The sequence below is a fragment of the Pituophis catenifer genome, unplaced genomic scaffold (assembly GCF_029215685.1).
Source record: "Pituophis catenifer annectens isolate HBS135680 unplaced genomic scaffold, rPitCat1.0.hap2 SCAF_11, whole genome shotgun sequence".
In the NCBI taxonomy this organism is placed as follows: Eukaryota; Metazoa; Chordata; class Lepidosauria; order Squamata; family Colubridae; genus Pituophis; species Pituophis catenifer.
Window position 1 is genome coordinate 2,232,581 of NW_027256891.1, and position 16,635 is coordinate 2,249,215.

The 16,635-nt window shown below is 45.3% G+C and overlaps 1 protein-coding gene across 1 annotated transcript in view; it reads right to left on the bottom strand.

Moving 5' to 3' along the window:
• Positions 1-289: 289 nt before the first annotated feature.
• Positions 290-16,635, bottom strand: part of LOC139322791 (vomeronasal type-2 receptor 26-like) — a 49,355-nt gene continuing 33,009 nt past the window's right edge. Inside the window, exon 6 of the mRNA XM_070952023.1 lies at positions 290-1,200. Within this exon, the coding sequence (XP_070808124.1) occupies positions 290-1,200 (911 nt within the window). The remainder of the gene's footprint in view (positions 1,201-16,635) is intronic.

Consider the following 16,635-nt stretch of genomic DNA (forward strand, 5'->3'; position numbering starts at 1 on the left):
TGAACATTAAATTCCTCTAAATGACTTTCACAGAGTTCTCTTCAGCTAGATTTATTGGGATGAATAGGGAAATACAAGAATTCCAGTCATTCAAACATTTCCCATTTAGAAACATACATATATGATTTTCTTTTATTCCTGCATACCATCTAAGTGGAAACAACGTGTGTCTTCTTTCAAATAAAAAGGTAAAATGCAGTCAGCCAGTCTAACTCAATGCAAACAATGCAATTGCATAAAAGAATGCAATTCTTTAAATAACATGATGTAAATAACATGATGTTACATCTCATGTTTTTACATTTATTCTGGTCGTCAGCTGTTCCTTTGTGTTCAGGCCTGGCCTCAGAATTATAATGTAGCACTTGGGGATGAAGATACAGCCCAGCAGACCAGCACTGGAGGCCAGGATGGAGAAGACCTGCACAGCCACCATGTATTTCCCTTTGGTGCTCAGGTAGGTGGGCACAAAAGACACCCAGACACTGCAGAAGACCAGCATGCTGAAGGTGATCAGCTTGGCTTCATTGAAGGCCCCAGGCAGATTCCTGGCCAGAAAAGCCACCGTGAAGCAGATGGCAGCCAGGAAGCCCATGTAGCTGAGGGTGACGTAGAACATGACAACAGCCCCTTCGTTGCATTGCAGGATGATCTCTCCAGGCTGGGAGTGGAGGTCAGAGTCAGGGAATGGGGGAGAAACTCCCAGCCACATGGAGCAGATGATAACTTGGACTGCAGAAGAGGCAAGGATGATGGAGTTGGCCAAGCTCTTCCCCAACCATCTCTTTGCTCGGTTTCCTGGTTTTGTGGCCAGGAAAGCCAGCACGACCGTGATGGTTTTGGCCAAGAGAGAAGAAACAGCAACTGAGAAGATGATGCTGAAGACCGTTTGTTGGAAAAGGCAGGTGGCTTTCCTTGGTTGACCAATGAAGAGAAAAGGAGACAGGAAGCAAAACTGGAGGGAGACCAGGAGGATGTAGGAGAGGTCCCGGTTGTTGGCTTTGACAATGGGAGTTTCTCTGTATTGAATGAAGATGATTAAAACAAGGCCTGTGATTAAGAACAAGAATAGGGCAAAAGAGGCCAGAATGATGCCCAGATGTTCTTCATAAAACAGGAAGGTTACGACTCTGGGGATACATTGGACTCTGTCCTCAATTGGATATTTATCATCTGGACACTTGGTGCATTTTTCTGTATCTGAGAAAAGCAAAGCAATATTCCTTTGTTATTCTATCCTTTTATCTTTCAAGAAATATCTTCTTGAGACAACTGATATCAGGATTATTCCCCAAGATGCGTTGCTTAAAACAGTTTCACAAAAAGTGACAGACTTCTTTTGTCATGATGTAAGAAATCTGAGGGGTCTCTAACTCATATTTCTGGCCCAAACTCCATGCTGGTTTCCAAACAGCTTCTATTAATACACTTTGAAAATAAATATAGTCGTTAGTATAATTATAAATGTGATGTTAAATTAAATTCCTAAAAATGTGTAGCATTCAGTCAAGAGTTTTGGTTCACCAGGGTTTGGGATTTAGAGTAAATGGATCTTATGCACATTTAAAGAAAATTTAAGAAAATTAATTCCTTAAGTAATAAATAAGGAGAGAGGGTTTTTTGCAAAATCTTTCTATTCGAAGAATGAGCAGATGAAGCAGTTTCATTCCACACTATCTAAATTTAGAATCTGTTCAAGGTCTGAACTATCAGAATCGGGCTGGAAGGGACCTTGGAGGTCTTCTAGTCCAGCCCCTTGGTTAAGCAGGAAATCCTATACAATTTCAGACAAGTGCCTGTCCAATCTCTTCTTAAAAACCTCCAGGGATGAAGCACCCACAGCTTCTGCAGATAAGCTGTTCCACTTGCTAATTGTAAAACTGTAAAACTATAAAATTGTAGTTCCATATAGATCATTATTGTGCAACTTCTTGTTTTTATTAATTCTCCATTTTTGTATCGTTTTTGCTAAGTCTGTTTCAATTGAATCCCATTGTGCATAAAGCAGTATTTTTTCTTTTTGATTTTGTTTTTGGTTGGAGTTGTAATTGTTCATATTTTATTTTATTTTTTATTTTTTTTTACTTCAAATTTATATACCGCCCTTCTTCCTGGGAACTCAGGGCGGTGTACAGCCAGATAAAAACACATAATACAAGCATTAAGAACAGATTAAAAGGAAATATCTCAATTTGGCCAAAAATTTAAAAGACATACAAATTTAAAATCATTTAAAAGGATTTGTTAGGCCAGCCCGGCTTGTTGGAAAAGGAAAGTTTTAAGGGCACGGCGGAAGGCACGGAGGTCTTGGATTCTCCTTATCTCTGGGGGCAGCTGATTCCAGAGGGTGGGTGCCCCCACAGAGGAGGCCCTCCCCCTGGGGGTCACCAGCCTGCATTGCTTGGCTGATGGCACCCCAAGGAGGCCCTCTCTGTGGGAGCACACAGGTCGATGGGAGGTCGTTGGTGGCAGAAGGCGGTCTCGGAGATAACTAGGTCCTATGCCATGGAGCGCTTTAAATGTGGTAACCAACACCTTGAAGCGCACCCGGAAGACCACTGGGAGCCAGTGCAGCTCGTGCAAGAGCGGTGTTATGCGGGAGCGCAATGCAGCTCCCATAATTACCCGCGCGGCCACATTCTGGACCAGTTGGAGCCTCCGGGTGCTCCTCAAGGGGAGCCCCATGTAGAGAGCGTTGCAGTAGTCCAGGCGGGAGGTGACGAGGGCATGAGTGACTGTGCACACGGAATCCCGATCAAGAAAGGGGCACAACTGGCGAATCAGGCGAACCTGACAAAAGGTCCCCCTGGCAACAGCCATCAGATGTTCCTCCAAAGACAGCTGCATATCCAGGAGGACACCCAGATTGCGCGCCCTCTCCACGGGGGCCAAAGTCTCGCCCCCGATAGTCAGCGATGGAGTCAGCTGACTATATCGGGATGCCGGGAGCCACAGCCACTCAGACTTGGAAGGGTTGAGCTTGAGCTTGTTCCTCCCCATCCAGATCCGTACAGCCTCCAGGCACTGGGCCATCACTTCAAGGGCATCACTGGGGTGGCCTGGGTTGGAGATGTACAACTGGGTGTCATCAGCATACTGGTGGTATCTCACCCCAAAGCCACGGATGATCTCGCCCAGCGGCTTCACATAAATGTTGAACAGAAGGGGCGAGAGGACCGACCCTTGCGGCACTCCACAGATGAGAGGCCTCGAGGTCGACCTCTGCCCCCCTGCCAACACGAACTGTGACTGGTCTGAGAGAAAGGAGGAGAACCACCGCAACACAGTGCCCCCCATCCCCAACTCTTCCAACCGGTGCAGCATGATACCATGGTCGACGGTATCAAAAGCCGCTGAGAGATCTAATAGGACCAGAACAGAAGAGCAACCCCTGTCCCGAGCCTTCCAGAGATCATCAACCAATGCGACCAATGCCATTTCCATGCTGTGCCCAAGCCTGAAACCCGACTGGAACGGGTCTAGATAGGACGTTTCCTCCAGGAATTGTGGGAACTGTCGTGCGACCACACTCTCAACAACCTTCGCCACAAAGCGAAGGTTGGAGACAGGATGATAGTTAGCCAATACTGCCGGATCCAGGGAGGGCTTCTTGAGGAGAGGCCTCACTACCGCCTCTTTCAAGGTAGCGGGGAAGTGACCCTCACTCAACGAAGCGTTGATAATTCCCTGGAGCCAGCCTTGTGAGACCTCCCGGGAAGCCAGTACCAACCAGGAGGGACACGGGTCCAGTAAACATGTGGTCGCATTAAGTCTCCCCAAAATCCTGTCCACGTCATCCGGAGTCACAGAGTCAAACTCTTCCCAGATAACATTCTCAAGACTATTCCTCGTCATCCTGCCCAGATCTACCCAGTCAGAGTCCAAATCCTACCGGATCTGAGCGATTTTGTCATACAGATATCGTCCGAAATCCTCAGCCCTGCCTTCCAGAGGGTCCTCCCGCACTCCCGGTTGAAGCAGGGAGCGGGTCACTCTGAACAGGGCCGCCGGACGATTCTCTGATGACGCAATAAGAGTGGAAAAGTAATTGAACTTCGCCGCTTTTATCGCCACTAGGTAGGTCTTAATATGCGACCTTACCAGTGTTCGATCAGATTCGGTGAGACTGGCCCTCCAACCACTCTCCAGGTGTCTTTTCTGGTGCTTCATCTTCCTCAGCTCCTCAGTAAACCAAGGAGCTGAGAGGGATCGGGACCGGGTCAGAGGCCGCAAAGGCACAACTCGATCTAAGGCTCCATTAGCGGCCCGATCCCAGGCCGCCACCAGGTCCCTGACCGAATCCTGTGCTAGAACCTCAGGAAATGGCCCAAGCTCCATCTGGAATCTATCAGAATCCATCAGGCGCCTGGGGCGGACCCATCTTGTAGCTCTGCCTCCCTGCGGCGGTGTGTAGCAGTTCGAAGATCTAGGCGAAGGAGCGAGTGGTCAGACCATAACAAGGGTTCCATGTCTATATCCCCTATAACAAGGCCACTCAACCACTGGCCAGAGACAAAAATCAAGTCCAGAGTGTGACCCCCCCTGTGAGTGGGGCCATGAACTAACTGGGTCAGGTCCATGGCCGTCATGGAAGCCATGAACTCCCGTGCCATCTCAGACGTATCACCAGCGGATGGCAGGTTGAAATCACCCATGACCATAAGCCTGGGTGTATCAACTGCCACCGTGGCTATCACGTCGAGTAGCTCGGGCAGGGCCATTGCCACGCGGCAGGGAGCCAGGTACGTGAGCAACAGGCCCATCTGAACCCCGTGACCCCATCTCACAAAGAGGGTTTCACATCCGGCAATCTGTGGCACAGTGGTTTCCCTCGAACCAAGATCTTCTTTAATAATAACCGCCACCCCCGCCCCTCCCCTGGGCCCTCGGCTGATGAAATGCCGAGGACCCAGGAGAGGGCCCTCGGCATATTGTTGTTACAATATGTAACAACAATAAAAAGGAGATTTAAAAGTGGAAGGTCCACTACCATTGATACTAAAAAATTTGAACTGAATTTCAAATTAATATTAATGTTTTACCTTTTAACATGGAGAATTAAAGCACTGGAGAAAAGTAAACATATTTTACCCCAATAATTTTACATTTTCCTTTCCTTTCCTTTCCTTTCCTTTCCTTTCCTTTCCTTTCCTTTCCTTTCCTTTCCTTTCCTTTCCTTTCCTTTCCTTTCCTTTCCTTTCCCTTTCCCTTTCCCTTTCCCTTTTCCTTTTCTTGTCTCCTCTCCTCTCCTTTCCCTGTTGAGCTCAAAGCTCTCCCTCCATAAGCCTTTAAATAGAATTTACTGTTTACCGTAATTAATGTCCTTAACAGAAATTGATTGCTTGATATATCTTTTTATGCATCATTTTTGGGGGATGACATTCCATACATTTGCTTCAGATGAGCAAAAGCCGTGGACCTAAGACAATTCCTAAAGTTTCAAAGAACTGAGATGTTTTTAGAAAAGAAAACATAGAAGGGCACATCCCAGCCAACAATCCATGGCAATGGTAAAACTTGCACAATCTGCCCTAACTTCTTATTTTTTCCTAGCCCCTCTCCAAGTTCTTTGGGTTATTCTTCCCATTGGATAAGAAATTCTGAATTTTAAAAATGAACAGGAAAACAATTAAGCTTCAGAGCAGGCGTGAAACCCAGCAGGCTCTGGAGAACCAGTAGCAGAAATTTTGAGTAGTTCAGAGAACCGGCAAATACTGTGGCTGGGCCCAGAGTGGGGTGGGAATGGAGATTTTGCAATATCCTTCCCCCAGGAGTAGGGAGGGAATGGGGATTTTGCAGTATCGTTCCCCTGCCACTGCCCACCAAGCCACACCCACCAAGCTACACCACGCCCACCACGCCACACCCACAGAACCGGTAGTAAAACAATTTGTATTTCCACCACTGCTTCAAAATGCCTTTCAACATGGACTTTCCTCAAACTGCTCTGGATAAACCAATTTCCACAAAGTTTGCCATTTCCTCCAGTGTCACCCACCTTCCTGAGTGGAGATGGTCCCCTCCGGACAAGGAACGCAGTCATAGCAACAAACTGGCTCTCCTTCTTGAGCCCTCTTGACAAATCCAGGAATACAACTTTCCACACATTTGGACTGAGGCAGGGACTGAGCAGAAAAACAAGGAATGCCAAAGAAAATACATTAGGACTCTCCATCTATGGAAAATGGGGGGAGAAATGGACATTAGGCCATTTCTGGATAAAAAAGTCTGGAGGGATGGATCTGAAAAAAGTTTTAAGCATTAAGTGACAAGCAGACGGTTCCTCCTCATGGCCCTATTAACAGGCATTTCTCTGGTCTTCATATAGCCATGATTTTAAAGTATGGTGATCAATTCATACTAAATTTTCTCTTTGAAAGTACTCCAAAACAGTCTTCCAGTTAAGACACAAAGGAGAAATTTCTTTCAAACTAGGACTATCAAGTTGAAAGCGGATGATGTTGTTTGTATGTTTGTTTGTACGTTTATTTGTTGAATACATATGGTTTCATCCTGGTGAAACAATAATAAAATGGACTCTTTAGTTTCTAGAATTGTAGTGGGATGAGATGGAGGTGAGGCCATAAGAGTGTGTTCCCCCAAAAGTGAGGTATCTCTTTGCTATAGCAGATGGGACAGGAATAAGAGCCCTTTGTCAAACAGGGGTATTTCTAGGGCCCGTCTGGTTATCCAATTCCTCTGAAGATCTACAATTAGATGACACCAACTGTCATGGAAAGAGAGACCCACATTTATTATTACTTAAATTTGGAACCTCCTTTTCGCCCTCTTGTAAGACAAAAGACAAAACTAAGCAGCTTTTATTTCAAATTCTCCCTCATTACATTTGATCTCAGGAAGGGCTTTTCTTTGGCTAAAAGAAATCTTTCACTAGTTCAGTTTTCTGGGTCAGGGCATTATACAAAGGGAGGCATTATTCAAACAAGGCACTCTTGCAAGCCTCTCAGAGTCCCTCTGGACACGGGAGACAAGCGGCAGACAAATCTGGAGAAGCTGAATTCTAATTCCAAAGCTTGTTTCCCACTGAGACACCAAAGACCTCCATGCAGCCTTGAATAAACTTCATTGGATTCAATCCTAACTTCAACTCAGACACCGGTCAACAGAATTGCCTTCTTCTTTGATATTCACAAATAAGGACGAAGCGATCTCGAGGCTGTCAGCACCACAATCCCCTGCAATCGACGGCCTCTGTCACCAGGTTTATGGAGACAGTAAATACACAGGGGACACAAAAGACCATCATCTAAAGAATGGTCCAGATCCCAGATTCTCTGAACCAGCTTTGAACATTGTTCCACATTATAGCATCTGGAGGAAGTTTCTTCATTAGCCTCCCAAGCAGTTTAAGAAAACTATCATTTCCCACCTTCAATTCTCCGCAAAGGTCATCCATCATGGTGACTCTGCTTAGCGCAGTTGAAATGGTTCCTGAGGCATCGGAAAACAGAGAAAAGACACCAATGTTTCACCCACCTTGTTGAGCGCCTTCAGTCGTGGAAGAGCCTCTTGGTTGAGAATAAGTCTCTGTCTTTCAAAACTCCCTAGTGGCTCTTCGGTGAGATCCATCTTGATCTTGGGGACAACCACCCAGCTCCTGATCTTCAGATCTGCTGTCACATCTCCATTTTGGTCCAAGTACAAATTAATGAGTGAAAGATTGCAAAACTCATTCTTTGCCAGAAAGGGATGAAACTGAAATGGAAAGATCCAGAAATGTTAAAAGCAGGAAACCTGATTTCTTATCCCACATGGTCTTTTCACATTTGAATCTTTCTTCTACAATTACATATATTCCTCATTTGGAGAACAAGAAAAATCATATATTGATAAAACATAATTGACAAAATTTGTCATTTATATATTGAATATTCTAGAGTAGTCACAATACAATACAATCAAACAATCAAACAAACCAATAAAGAGATTATTCATAAACTCCTTGAAAACAACTAGGTGATTACTATTAAGCATGTCTAGAAGTCTAGAAGGTCTAGAAGTAAGTTCTCAGGCTAATCTTCTTCCAGATAAACAGACAGGAAACATGACCAGAGGAGCTAATTCTAATTTACTATCTGAGCATTTTATGAGAATCTTGAAAGCATAATTTTCTGCCCAATTGTTTGTACAACATGAAATGTTGAGCAGGCTCCTTTCTTTGCCATTTATGCAGCTGAGGACTCCCCTCCCTCTTACCTTACCTTAACAACTCTTCTTCCACCCCCAAGGTCATTCTCATATAAAATTAAACTTTGTTAATATATTATGGGAATGCTTGTGATATAACTTGATTTCATCCAACTATTAACAAACTTCTTCATGAAGTCATGAATAGAATAGAATAGAATAGAATAGAATAGAATAGAATAGAATAGAATAGAATAGAATAGAATAGAATAGAATAGAATAGAATAGAATTTTTTTTATTGGCCAAGTGTGATTGGACACACAAGGAATTTGTCTTGGTGCCTATGCTCTCAGTGTACATAAAAGAAAAAATACGTTCATCAAGAATCATAGGGTACAACAGTCATAGGGTACAAATAAGCAATCAGGAAACAATATCAATATAAATCGTAAGGATAGAAGCAACAAAGTTACAGTCATACAGTCATAAGTGGGAGGAGATGGGTGGTGGGAACGATGAGAAGATTAATAGTAGTGCAGACTTAGTAAATAGTTTGACAGTGTTGAGGGAATTATTTGTTTAGCAGAGTGATGGCATTCGGGAAAAAACTGTCCTTGTGTCTAGTTGTTCTGGTGTGCAGTGCTCTATAGCGTCATTTTGAGGGTAGGAGTTGAAACAGTTTAGGTCCAGGATGTGAGGGGTCTGTAAATATTTTCCCAGCCCTCTTTTTGACTCGTGCTGTATACAGGTCCTCCATGGAAGGCAGGTTGGTAGCAATTGTTTTTTCTGCAGTTCTAATTATCCTCCGAAGTCGGTGTCTGTCTTGTTGGGTTGCAGAGCCAAACCAGACAGTTATAGAGGTGCAGATGACAGACTCAATAATTCCTCTGTAGAACTGGATCAGCAGCTTCTTGGGAAGTTTGAGCTGGCGAAGAAAGAACATTCTTTGTTTTTTGATGACGTTTTTGATGTTAGCTGTCCATTTTAGATTTTGCGATATGGTAGAACCTAGAAATTTGAAGGTCTCTACTGTTGATACTGTGTTGTCTAATATTGTGAGAGGTGGAAGTATGGATGGGTTTCTCCTAAAGTCTACCTATTATGAACCTATTGAAATGATTGTTAGATGCTGTGATAATTAAGTGGAAAAAGAGTCTTACAAACTGTATTGAAATAATGTTTAATGTTCCTCATATAAATGAGGAGATGTGAATAACAAGTATTCCTTGCTCATCTATTCTGCAGTATATTCATTAATACAGGCAGATAAAATCAATAAATGTTCATTTTGCGATGCATGATTTATTCCAACTGTTAGACAAAAATTCTTAGATTACTTAAAAAAAAAGTCCCAGCTTCCAGAAAACATATTTATAATTTCTCAATAGAAGAAAGGTGCATACATTAAATCCAGAAGAAAAAGACATGATATTTAGCCACTTGCACTTGACAAATTATGGTATCTTGTATAAGAACAGAGGGATGGAAAGTAAAACATCAGGACCCCATACCTGCCATGGCTGCAGCCTTGGAGCCCTCAACCTCTCCTCAACATCCTTCCTTCTGCTCCTCAGTCCGGAGGAATAGGCAGCATTCAAAGCGTGGGCCAGAGTCTGAATGAAACTGTACATATAGGGGTGATTTGACATCCAGATACTATTCCTTTTCTTTTGGGTCCCCAGTGGGGCTTTCTGGGTGCATCTTCTCCGGCCTTTGACAGAAAAGACATGCTTTGAAAAAGAACAGCGAAAATACTGGTTTTCAATCTGAGGTTCCAAAAATAAATAGGGTTCAAAGGGATAATGTGTTTTCTCATTTTTCTGCTGAAAAAAAAAGGCCCAAATACTGTGGATATATCTGAGAAGTCTGTGCCTTCTAATTTCTAAATAACCCAAGACTGTCAAGATCCAGATTTTCCCCTCAATGGCTCCTGGCAAACCCATCAGTGCTAAATGGAAAGGAAGAATTCTGAACCAAATGGCATCAAATTCCAGGAAGTGAACAAAGACGTTGACTTGTCTCCACTTAGAGAGGGCCTCCCTGAGGCCTGCTGTAGGTCCAGTTGTTGAGAATTGTCGTGATATAACCACACAAATTCCATTCCTGACAAGCATAGGAGTGAAAGTCCTCATGAAATTCGCTCCCTTGTCTGAGTCTGAAGCAAAGAGGCCAATCAGGGTCCATCTGAAGTGGAGGAGCAGTTGGACAATTGCTGGGTAGTTGATCCCTTCTTTGGGGAGCATCTGGTGGAAAAAGGGGAAGTTGTTTCTATCACTCAAGGCTTCTGAAGCAGCTACAACAGTCATCTGAAAAAGCAATGAAAAATGCTGTGTTATATTTGGGATCAGAACAAGTCCTGGATATTTACTTTTATGTATCCACCCTGGTCCTCTTGAACATATTAGAATAATTTATTATTGATTGGCCATTAAGCCATATCAAAATGCATACTGTAGAACACAGAACATTAATAAATCACTGTATAAAAACAGAATGCAAGAATAAATTAAGAAAAAATAAGATTAAAGAATGTAAATCATTTCTATATCTCCCCTATAATTTATCACAATCAGACTCAATTGAACCATTTTGCTCAGATAAGGGACTTTATTATATTTATCTTTTGAATTCTGACTGTTATGTATGTAGATTTGGGCGGGCAGTTTGAATTAACTGACCGTCAGCTGATTGGCTGACCACCACAGCTGCAAGGTATATAAAGGGAGCTGTTTCCCCTGGTCAGTTGCTGGGTTCTCACCCTACAATAAAGAGCTGTTGTCACTCACTGCCTGGCTTGCTGTGTCCTCATTCACCCAATTTAACATTGGCAACGAAGGCGGGATTTTGAGGTCAGAAGCCACGGAAAGAGCTAAAGCCACGAGCTGGCGAGAGAGCTGAAAACCCGAATCCAGCCAATGCATCCATTCCTCCCCCACCACCACCCACCCCGCCCTTTATCAGATAGAAGAAACACAAACAAACCTGTGGGACTTTGTAGGTGCCTAGTAATGTTGACATCTGGTTGGAGATGTCCCTGTGAGTTCCATCAAGAATAGTCAGAAGGTTCTCCTTCCTTCCACAGCCATAGTTGGGGACATTGGCTTCTCCAGTGGAGAGAATGTCCAGCAAGGCATCTGAAGTACGTAAAGTGCTCAAACGGTTGTCATGGAAGTTGTAGCCAAGTGTGAGATTGTGCAGGAGCTGGAGATTCTTGTTCAAAAATTGAATGGCAAAAATAGATTGCAGAGTTTTTATAAAACCAAAGGAAAGCGTACTGCAAAAAAAATGTGCACATTATTATCAACAGCAACAACAAATCGTTTTTAAAACATTCAATCCTGTTTGTCTCCACAAGTCTACCGAGCCTCAAGCCAACATTGATCCAAAACCCAGGATCAGTTAGGCCAGTAGTCTAGTGATGAACCCAGGATTTTTCTCCAGCTCCTTCTTTAAATTTGATTCCACAAAAACTGGAGAAAGAGTCAAGTCATGGAAATCAACATCAGAATCATTCAGGAAATTAGATAAGTCCTGCAATGTAGAAGTAAGTAAAATAAGAAGAAAAAAAATCTGCAAATAGAGGGAATGCAACTCCATCACTTACAAATGAGACTGACTAGAAGAAGCACTGTTGGTCGTAGTGATGATCATACCAATGAGATGGTCTCCTGGGCTGTAGAAGCTCCATGGCTGTTTTCCATCCTGGTGCGCCAAACTCAGTGGACATTTCATTCTAAGCTTCCCAGAGACCGGCTGGAACACCAGCAGCATCAGAAGCAGAAGGTCCATAATTCTTGGGGATGAATCAGTCCCCTTCCCAGTTCTTAACAGAAAGAAATTGAGGGAGAAGTATTCAAAGCACTCTCACAAGATGGAAATGCTAGTGGCCGATTCAGTGAGAGACACCCCAAGCTTCACCTGGAAAAGAAAGAAAAGTACATTTAAGAGCACAGCACCTGCCTGTCTGAAAACTTGGGCCACACAGAATGTGAACTAAGGTATTTATCCTTTTCTGATGAACAATCTCTTCCATATTGCTTCAGTCTGATGTTTACATCAAAGGCAGTTATTGGAGAAGTAGCAGAACAATCCCCAAAGACCGGGATGGTGATTATTATTATTTCCACTGGAGACACTGAACTTCTTTGCAGATCCATGTGAGGAGAATTATCTGGGGGGGGGACATGTGAGTGAGGAGAAAAAGCCCCTGAGGGCTCTGTTATGTAATGGTTTGGGATTCTTCCTGTCTGGACATGTCTAGAAAATGGTGCAAAAATGATGATAGTTCAATTACAAGGGAATTGACTTCTGCTGTGCTACAACATGGCCTCTTGTCTCCAGGGGCTGCTGGGGAAGGTCACCCAGAGCTACGGAGTTTGGTGAGACTCCAGATTGATGTCTCTTAATTTTGCTGCTGCCGGTCTTTGAACCCCAAGGAAGCAATCAGTCCCCTTGGTTTCTGCCTAATGTTAAGAGTGGGGCCTGTCTGGGATTTTCATTTCTCCATATATTAATCCTAAATTGTAGCTGATTTTAACATTAGTTGTGCCGGAAGTGAAATTAAACTGCCCATCTTTCCTAGCAATATACATTTTCAGAGGAGAGCTGACTAGGAGGCACTGAACATCCCTCAGGTTCTACTGGCTATGAGATCCTGGGTGGTTCTGGGTTCAGGCTGTTCCTTTTGAACATGGAAGGATGACAGGTTGATGGGTAACAAGGCTGCTCTCCTCCAGGATGTTCTCTGCCATGTCTGACTGAAGCTTGGTTGTAGCCAGAGGAGAGGATGCTCCTATTTTCGGTCAGAAATGTGCCCACATGGATTTCTGGATTTGCCCCAGGAAAGAACCCAGGGGAGAGAAGGAAGGGTAGCTGCTGCCATCAGTGGTCTGCTAAAGGGTCTTGGTTAGTGCACCTAGACCCGTATTTTACCTCAGGATGGCTGCAAGGACATTTCCCCAGCCTGGTCAAGTATGTTGTGCAAATATGGTCCTTGCAGGAAGAAAAGTTTCCACAGCTTATTTCATTTGTCAGCTATTGTTCATCTAGTTTCCACTGAATTAATGAACTTCGGCGTTCCCGTAATTCACTGACTCCTCGACCAACAGATCCACCCTCAGAAAACAACCCTGATTAAAAGTTGCAAGTGTGAATGGAGCCCTGGGTGAAGGGACCAGGTTAAGTGTGTTGTAGGGATATCATCAGTTTGCCACAGCTGAATATCTGCCTGGCACTACGTAACAGTATCCGTTCTTCCCAGTTTCTAGGAATAAAAGTAGAAGCTTGTGGCTGGTGTGGGTCCTCTGCTGGTTGACGAGAAAGAGAAATCTTCTTAATAAAAAAGAAGAGGGAAAACTCCTGGATTCCCTGGGACCCCCGTGTTCAACATCCCATTCCTTCTTCCCATGTAATTAGGGAGAAGGGGACCCCATGTTTGAACCTCTCCTCCTTCAATTCTGGGGACCCCGGTCTTTGGGGGGGAAGAGCTCCTGGTCCATTCAGCTGCCCCCTCCCTTCATGACCCCCCTCAGTTTCTCCTCCCCACAACCAGCCCCCTGGGGACCCAGGAGAGGATTGGAGGGGAGACCCTCCCCCATCCAGGCCTGGCTTTTAGGAGTCAGCAAGCTCAGCCGGCCTCAGATGGGTGCAAGAAGGCCAGGAGGAAACTCCAGGACTTAAACCAAGATGGACTTTATTAGAGGTGCCAAAAAAAGGTTTTCTCAAATAGAACAGTGTTAAAAATGAATACACCTCAAACCCCTCAGTTTCCAGATTTCCCACCTTCTACGCCTTTCTGCCCCGAGTGACCTTTCCTCACTCTCGTGTGCATGGATGTGGTTTTCCCCTTTGGGGATCTTTCTGTGGTGATCAAGAGATCCCTTCTCTGAAGCTCTGTTCCCCCGCTTCTTCCTGGATCTTCCACTTTCTCCCTCTGGGCAACCCTCGGAGAGCCTCCCCTGAAGCTGCTCGGGAGTCAGGAGCGCCTTTCGCCCTTTGCTCGCCGACAGGAGCTGACTGGATGTGTGTGCCATTATTTTATGTACCCCTCGAGGAATCCCTTGTGCTTGGCCTGAATCGCCCGAGGGCTCCTATTTTTGGGAGGCGAAGTAGCCCCTCAGTGGAGGAAATGGACTCTCCTCTCTCCCCCCCGAAGGCGGGGAAGAGGCTCTCCACCCACACGAGAGGAAATGGAGCTCTGAGGTGGCGGACCCATCCAGGAGCAAAGGGGAGAAACGCCTGGGCCCAGAGAAGCCTCCATTCCCCACAGCCACTCCATTCTGCTGGGGCTCAGCTGAAGCCAGTCAGACTCCGGGAATGGCTTTGCCAGGCCGCCAAAAATCTTCCCTGAGGAGCCCCGAGTTCGAGAGAGACACCTGCCACAAAATGGAGGACGCTGCAGGACCTGTGCAAGCTTTAGCTTTCCTCACTACCTGTTGGAGACAGTTTATAGTCTGGCCTTTAAGTCACACCTGGCCTCCGCAGGCAGTGAGATGGAGAGCTAAAGCTGACCCATGTGCTTCTTTAGGCACATTATTCTCACAAGGCCTTTTTAAGAGGAATCATATCTGATCCTTTATGCAGATTTATTTCCCTTTCATCTCCCCTTCATCCTCTGGGCATGGAAAGGAAAACCTGGATCCCTAATACCAGATTCCAGATCCAAGGGACAAAATTCTAATTTCACCCGCAAAGAAGGGACAGAATCTGGGGCTCCCCAGCCAACCTTCAGAGGGTTCCCCTTCAGAGGGAGCTGCTGTGGCTGAAGGGAATTCAGGGCTCGAAGCCCCTTCAGAGGTGGTTCATCCATGGACAAGCCCCGCCCCCAAGTGAAGGCAGCCGTTGGTGGTTATTTTTCAAATCTCAGGTCCAGGCCAATCAGAGCCTTCGCTTGTGACGTCAGAGGCTCCTCCTGAGCTCATTGGCTGGAGCTCTCCATGGCAACTTCCAGCATCCTTGGGGAGTCTGGACCACATAATGGAGGCTCTGCTCAAAATCCCTGGAAAGTGGCTGGATTGGATGGCAGCACTGGGGGCATCGCAGGGCCTCCCTCACCTGGGCTCCTCAGGAGGGAGAGACCCTTCCCTTTAAGGCAGAATTAAGGGGGGGAGATTAGAAAAATGGGGTTTAACCAAACATGACAGACATGCTGATACCTGCCGTGTCCGCAGCCTCCATACCTGTCACCAAACTCCTCATCCACCATGTCAAAGGTTCTTGTCTCCGGAAAGGGGCTGGGGCTGGCTGGCTGGCTGGTAAAATGCACTAGAAAAACCTGCAAGGTTTAGGGGCCCAAAAATTGGCTTCAGGATGTCCCAGTTGCATGGGCACTGCAACCACAAAGCCAGAGATTGACCTGCTTAATGATTTGGGGAAATTAACCTAAACTCTGATTCCGTTGGCCAGATATAATTATTTCCCAGTAACATATTTGGCCTGGTGACTGGAGTATTCATTTATTTTCATTTTTTATTACTTGGATTTTCACACCACCTTTATTATTTCTCTAAATAGCTCAAGGCAGTGAACATACCTAAGATTCCTTCTTCCCCCCAAGAACAACCTTGTGAAGGCTGAGAGAGGGAGGGGCTCGAGGTCACCCACCTGACTTTTGTGGCTGAGATGGGACTTGTAAGTATTTGGGGGGGTCTATCTTAATTCAAATCGGTTACCACCTTTCCCTATTATCAGAAGCACCAAAGCAGTGCAAAGATGGCCAAATAGATGGAGAGACAATACTGACTCCTTTGGAGGGTTCTGAGCGATGATCTGCCTTGAGTTGGACTCAGAATTAAATGGCAAGTCAGGATAGTTTGAAGAGAGATCAGTATTAAGGGATCATGTTGGTGTTTATCAAACTAGGCCCCTTTAAGGTATGGGGGGACTTCAACTCCCAGAATTCTCCAGCCAGCCAGCATGCAGAATTCTAGGAGTTGAAGGCCATCCATGTCTTAAATGGGCCAAGTTTGTGTTTTTTACACAGTTGTTATACTGTAATTTAATGACTGCTTTAGGCCAGGGGTGTCAAATTCAAGACCCGCAGGCCAGATCCGGCCTTCAGGGTGCTTAGATCTGGCTCACAGGGCCACCCTGGAAACAGCGATGCCTCTGCCAGCGAAATAGAGTATGGGAGGGCCACACACCACCCTTCCGAACTCGTGTTTTTGCTGGCATAGCAGGGGTGAAATTCAGCAGGTTCTGACAGGCTCTGGAGAACTGGTAGCGGAAATTCGGAGAAACGGCAAATACCACCTTTGGCTGGCCCCAGAATGGGGTGGGAATGGAGATTTTGCAGTATCCTTCCCCTGCCACGCCCACCAAGCCACGCTCACAGAACCGGTAGGGAAAATTTTTGAATTTCACCCCTGGCTGCAGGAGGCCGTCACTGCCGAAAATGGAGCCTGACATGAGTGATGTTGAGCTGGCCACGCCCAACCTGACCACACCCATCCAGTCCCCAAGGTCAAACACAGCCCTGATGTCTCAAT